The sequence below is a fragment of the Heptranchias perlo genome, unplaced genomic scaffold, assembly GCF_035084215.1.
Source record: "Heptranchias perlo isolate sHepPer1 unplaced genomic scaffold, sHepPer1.hap1 HAP1_SCAFFOLD_1556, whole genome shotgun sequence".
Classification (NCBI taxonomy): domain Eukaryota; kingdom Metazoa; phylum Chordata; class Chondrichthyes; order Hexanchiformes; family Hexanchidae; genus Heptranchias; species Heptranchias perlo.
Window position 1 is genome coordinate 8,062 of NW_027138813.1, and position 5,952 is coordinate 14,013.

The 5,952-nt window shown below is 55.6% G+C and overlaps 1 protein-coding gene across 1 annotated transcript; it reads left to right on the forward strand.

Moving 5' to 3' along the window:
* The first annotated feature begins 2,829 nt into the window (after nt 1–2,829).
* LOC137309247 (eotaxin-like) lies at nt 2,830–5,668 on the forward strand. The gene is made up of 3 exons (XM_067977507.1): nt 2,830–2,985; nt 4,787–4,895; nt 4,996–5,668. The coding sequence occupies exons 1-3, from the start codon at nt 2,907–2,909 to the stop codon at nt 5,111–5,113; spliced, it is 306 nt and encodes a 101-aa protein (XP_067833608.1). The 5' UTR covers nt 2,830–2,906; the 3' UTR covers nt 5,114–5,668.
* The last annotated feature ends 284 nt before the right edge of the window (nt 5,669–5,952 follow it).

The window sequence follows — 5,952 nt, forward strand, 5'->3', positions numbered from 1 at the left end:
AACAGAGAGACCCGGGGGGTGCAGGGACAGAGAGACCCGGGGGGTGCAGGGACAGAGAGACCCGGGGGGGTCGGAACAGAGAGACCCGGGGGGTCGGAACAGAGAGACCCGGGGGGTGCAGGAACAGAGAGACCCGGGGGGGTCGGAACAGAGAGACCCGGGGGGTGCAGGAACAGAGAGACCCGGGGGGTGCAGGGACAGAGAGACCCGGGGGGTGCAGGGACAGAGAGACCCGGGGGGTGCAGGAACAGAGAGACCCGGGGGGTGCAGGGACAGAGAGACCCGGGGGGGTCGGAACAGAGAGACCCGGGGGGTGCAGGAACAGAGAGACCCGGGGGGTGCAGGGACAGAGAGACCCGGGGGGGTGCAGGAACAGAGAGACCCGGGGGGGTCGGAACAGAGAGACCCGGGGGGTGCAGGGACAGAGAGACCCGGGGGGTGCAGGGACAGAGAGACCCGGGGGGTGCAGGGACAGAGAGACCCGGGGGGTGCAGGGACAGAGAGACCCGGGGGGTGCAGGGACAGAGAGACCCGGGGGGTGCAGGGACAGAGAGACCCGGGGGGTGCAGGAACAGAGAGACCCGGGGGGTGCAGGGACAGAGAGACCCGGGGGGGTGCAGGGACAGAGAGACCCGGGGGGGGGTCGGAACAGAGAGACCCGGGGGGTGCAGGAACAGAGAGACCCGGGGGGTGCAGGAACAGAGAGACCCGGGGGGTGCAGGAACAGAGAGACCCGGGGGGTGCAGGGACAGAGAGACCCGGGGGTGCAGGGACAGAGAGACTCGGGGGGGGTGCAGGGACAGAGAGACCCGGGGGGTGCAGGAACAGAGAGACCCGGGGGGTGCAGGGACAGAGAGACCCGGGGGGTGCAGGGACAGAGAGACCCGGGGGGTGCAGGGACAGAGAGACCCGGGGGGGTCGGAACAGAGAGACCCGGGGCGTGCAGGGACAGAGAGACCCGGGGGGTGCAGGGACAGAGAGACCCGGGGGGTGCAGGAACAGAGAGACCCGGGGGGTGCAGGGACAGAGAGACCCGGGGGGGGGTCGGAACAGAGAGACCCGGGGGGTCGGAACAGAGAGACCCGGGGGGTGCAGGAACAGAGAGACCCGGGGGGGTCGGAACAGAGAGACCCGGGGGGTGCAGGAACAGAGAGACCCGGGGGGTGCAGGGACAGAGAGACCCGGGGGGTGCAGGGACAGAGAGACCCGGGGGGTGCAGGAACAGAGAGACCCGGGGGGTGCAGGGACAGAGAGACCCGGGGGGGTGCAGGAACAGAGAGACCCGGGGGGGTCGGAACAGAGAGACCCGGGGGGTGCAGGGACAGAGAGACCCGGGGGGTGCAGGGACAGAGAGACCCGGGGGGTGCAGGGACAGAGAGACCCGGGGGGTGCAGGGACAGAGAGACCCGGTGGGTGCAGGGACAGAGAGACCCGGGGGGTGCAGGGACAGAGAGACCCGGGGGGTGCAGGAACAGAGAGACCCGGGGGGTGCAGGGACAGAGAGACCCGGGGGGGTGCAGGGACAGAGAGACCCGGGGGGGGTCGGAACAGAGAGACCCGGGGGGTGCAGGAACAGAGAGACCCGGGGGGTGCAGGAACAGAGAGACCCGGGGGGTGCAGGGACAGAGAGACCCGGGGAGTGCAGGGACAGAGAGACCCGGGGGGTGCAGGGACAGAGAGACCCGGGGGGGTGCAGGGACAGAGAGACCCGGGGGGTGCAGGGACAGAGAGACCCGGGGGGTGCAGGGACAGAGAGACCGTGGGGTTCAGGAACAGAGAGACCCGGGGGGTGCAGGGACAGAGAGACCCGGGGGGTGCAGGAACAGAGAGACCCGGGGGGTGCAGGGACAGAGAGACCCGGGGGGTGCAGGAACAGAGAGACCCGGGGGGGTGCAGGGACAGAGAGACCCGGGGGGTGCAGGAACAGAGAGACCCGGGGGAGCAGGAACAGAGAGACCCGGGGGGTGCAGGAACAGAGAGACCCGGGGGGTGCAGGGACAGAGAGACCCGGGGGGGTGCAGGAACAGAGAGACCCGGGGGGGTGCAGGGACAGAGAGACCCGGGGGGTGCAGGAACAGAGAGACCCGGGGGAGCAGGAACAGAGAGACCCGGGGGGTGCAGGAACAGAGAGACCCGGGGGGTGCAGGGACAGAGAGACCCGGGGGAGCAGGAACAGAGAGACCCGGGGGGTGCAGGAACAGAGAGACCGGGGGGTGCAGGAACAGAGAGACCCGGGGAGTGCAGGGACAGAGAGACCCGGGGGGTGCAGGAACAGAGAGACCCGGGGGAGCAGGAACAGAGAGACCCGGGGGGTGCAGGGACAGAGAGACCCGGGGGGTGCAGGGACAGAGAGACCCGGGGGGTGCAGGAACAGAGAGACCCGAATGGCCACCTCCTGTGTTTCTATGATTGTAATTCCTGTTTCACACTCAGGAGCTCACTGCCTGCTCTCCATTAACCTGATCCGTGACAGCAGCAGCTGAGAGCTGTGTCCCAGAGAGTACAGACCGCACAATGGCTCATTCAGGAAGCTTGAATCTTATCACAAGGTTTTCTCCTTCCCTCAGGCATGGAAATTGTGAGATTGCCTGAAGGGAAATGAGCTGAAGCTGTACTAAGAAAGGCCGGCCGGGGATGTTCCAACTCATTCCGTGCTGTGCAACCCAAGAACTCCCATTCAGAGAACGACATGGACTTCCCATTTCAGAGAACACGGGAATGGAGGGACAATTACACGGGAACACTTTCATTGTTGGTGAAGGGGGAAGTTCCAGGGAGCCTTTGTATCACTGACTCTATGCAGTTCCACACTATATAAAGCCATGGTGACCGTGAGTTAACAGCTCACTCCTTACCTCAGACTCAATCTCCAATACTCAGAGCTTCCAACTTGGGAAAAGTACAAGATGAAGACAGCACTGTGGGTGGCGGCTGTTTTGTGCTCACTGATGATCTGCTCTATCCAGGATTCTGCTGCTGCACCAGGTAAGAGATGGGTCCTTATTCTCAATATTCGACTACAACCTGACAATTAACAAAACTCTGCAAAAACATGGGACAAACCCACTGCAGGTTTCTATCGACTGCTTGTGTATTTAATAGTCCTCAGCTGTAATTACTCTCCACACTCTGTTCAAAGCAAGCTCCTGAGTGTGAAACAGGAATTACAATCATAGAAGCACAGAAGGAGGCCATTCAGCCCCTCGGGCCTGTGCTGGCTCTCTGAAAGAGCTATCCAATTAATGCCACTCCATGCTCTTTCCTCATCGTCCTGCAAACTTTTCCTTTTCAAGGATTTATCCAATTCCCTTTTGAAAGTTATTATTGAATCTGCTTCCACCGCCCTTTCAGGCAGTGAATTCCAGATCATAACAACTCACTGAGTAAAAAAATTCTCCTCATCTCCCCCCTGGTTCTTTTGCCAATTATCCTGAATCTGTGTCCTCTGGTTACTGACCCTCCTGTCAGTGAAAACATTTTTTCCCAATCTACTCTGTCAAAACCCCTCAGTATTTTGATCACCTCTATCAAGTCTACCCTTAACCTTCTCTGCTCTCAGGAGAACAATCCCAGCCTCTCCAGTCTCTCCACATAACTGAAGTCCCTCATCCCTGGACCATTCCAGTAAATCTCCTCTGCACCCTCCCCAAGGCCTTGTCATCCTTCCTAAACTGTGGTGCCCAGAATTGAACACAATCCTCCAGCTGAGACCTAACCAGTGTTTTATAAAGGTTTAACATAACCTCCTTGTTTTTGTACTCTATGCCTCTATTGATAGAGCCCAGGGTCATGTGTACTTTTTTAACAGCATTCTCAACTTGTCCTGTCACCATCAAAGATTTGTGTGTGTGCACCCCCAGGTCCTGTTCCTGCACCCACCTTAAAATTGGGGCTCACAGAAATGGCAAATGAATTTGAATATGGATAAGTGTGAGGTGGTGCATTTTGGTAGGAGGAATCAGGAGGTCACATACTCCTTGGATAATAAGAGTCTAGATGGGATAGAGGAGCAAAGGGATCGAGGGGGACTGATACACAAATCACTAAAAGTAGTAACACAGGTTAATAAGGCCATAAAAAGGCAAATCAAGCACTGGGGTTCATTTCTAGAGGGATAGAATTGAAAAGCAGAGAAGTTATGTTAAACTTGTATAGAACCTTCTTAGACCACACTTGGAGTATTGTGAACAGTTCTGGTCTCCATATTATAGAAAGGATATCGAGACACCGGGGAAGGTGCAAATAAGATTTACTGGATAATACCAGAACTGAGAGGTTATACCTATCAGGAAAGATTGAACAGGCTGGGGCTCTTTGCTCTAGAAAAGAGAAGACCGAGGGGAGACCTGCTCGAGGTCTTTAAGATTATGAAAGGGTTTGATAGGGTGGACGTAGTGAAGATATTTTAACTTGTGGGGGAGACAACGACTAAGGGCCATTAATATAAGATAAGATCGAAATCCAATGAGGAAATGAGGAGAAATTCTTTGCCCAGAGAGTGGTTAGAATGGGGAACCACAAGGAGTATTTGAGACGAATGGTATCGATACATTGAAGGGGAATCTGGATCAACACATGAGGGAGAAAGGAATAGAAGGATATGCTGATAGGGTGAGATGAAATAGGGAGGGAGGAGGCTCGTGGGGAGTATAAACAGTGGTTGGGCCGAATGGCCTGTTTCTGTGTAATTGTGTGTAAATAAATGGAGAATAATGTTCCTATCAGTGAGAATCTGCAGTGATATCCATCAGTATTTAACTGTCTCCATTCCTCCCTCTCACACCAGATGGGATTGTAACATTCGAATGCTGTGAGAGTTTTAAGACCACTCGTATTCCTCATAAAAGACTTGCAAACTACAAGAGAACAATTGGCTGCTCCACTCCCGCCATTATGTAAGTTTTTAAAGGTATAGATTCGGAGTGTGGTTAAATCTAAGGTTTGGAGTTGGTGTCTGCAATGCTCCAATAATCACATCTCATTCCTCTGTTTCAGTTTTACAAACAAACGTCACGTGAAAATTTGCATCAAAGCGAGTGAGAAATGGGTTCAAACCGCAGTGGAATATCTGGAAAAGAGACTGAAGAATGGAAGGAATGGAGCAAAGAAGTGATTCAAAGCTCAGCACTTTTAAACCATTTCAAATGCCTGAGTGTGGAAGTGGTGTGATATTCTGCTGGGTCAGAGGCAGAATGGAGAAAATGTTTCAGGACTGGCTCCACAATCCCATTCTCTGATCATTTGTATTTCTCCACTTTATGTGATCATTAATACGAAAGATTCTTGGTGGGAACGAACTTTCCCCGTGAAAACTACAATCGGCAATAGTGATAAAGCAAGATGGTGTAACTGTATAAATGTGTGTCCAAGTTAATAACAAAGACTGGGGGAAGAATGGGACTGAGCGAGGGCAGTTTTCCATCACTGAACATCCCATCTCAAGAAAGATCAGTTGGGTGAAGTTCAGTGAAGATAATCTCTTCCAACATTTAACTGGTGTTTGGTCCCTCCGACCCCCGACTGCACTGGGCCAGGGAGCAGAGGGACAAAGCCGCAACACCCACACTCACAACCGGGGGTGCTGAGAGGGGCCAGACATTGGGAGTGGGGCCAGACACTGGGAGTGGGTCCAGAGATTGGGAGAGGGGCCAGACATTGGGAGAGGGCCAGACATTGGGAGAGGGGAACAGACATTGGGAGTGGGGAACAGACACTGGGAGTGGGGCCAAACACTGGGAGAGGGGACCAGAAACTGGGAGTGGGGCCAGAAACTGGGAGTGGGGCCAGACATTGGGAGAGGGTCCATACATTGGGAGAGGGGCCAGACATTGGGAGAGGGGCCAGACATTGGGAGAGGGGCCAGACAATGGGAGTGGGTCCAGACATTGAGAGAGGGGCCAGACATTGGGAGAGGGGCCAATCATTGGGAGAGGGGCCAGACAATGGGAGCAA

Coding starts and splice junctions, on each gene's coding strand:
- LOC137309247 (XM_067977507.1), top strand. CDS start 2,907: ATGAAGACAGCACTGTGGGTGGCGGCTGTTTTGTGCTCACTGATGATC. Junction 2,986..4,786: donor GGATTCTGCTGCTGCACCAG/GTAAGAGATGGG, acceptor CTCTCACACCAG/ATGGGATTGTAACATTCGAA. Junction 4,896..4,995: donor TGCTCCACTCCCGCCATTAT/GTAAGTTTTTAA, acceptor CCTCTGTTTCAG/TTTTACAAACAAACGTCACG.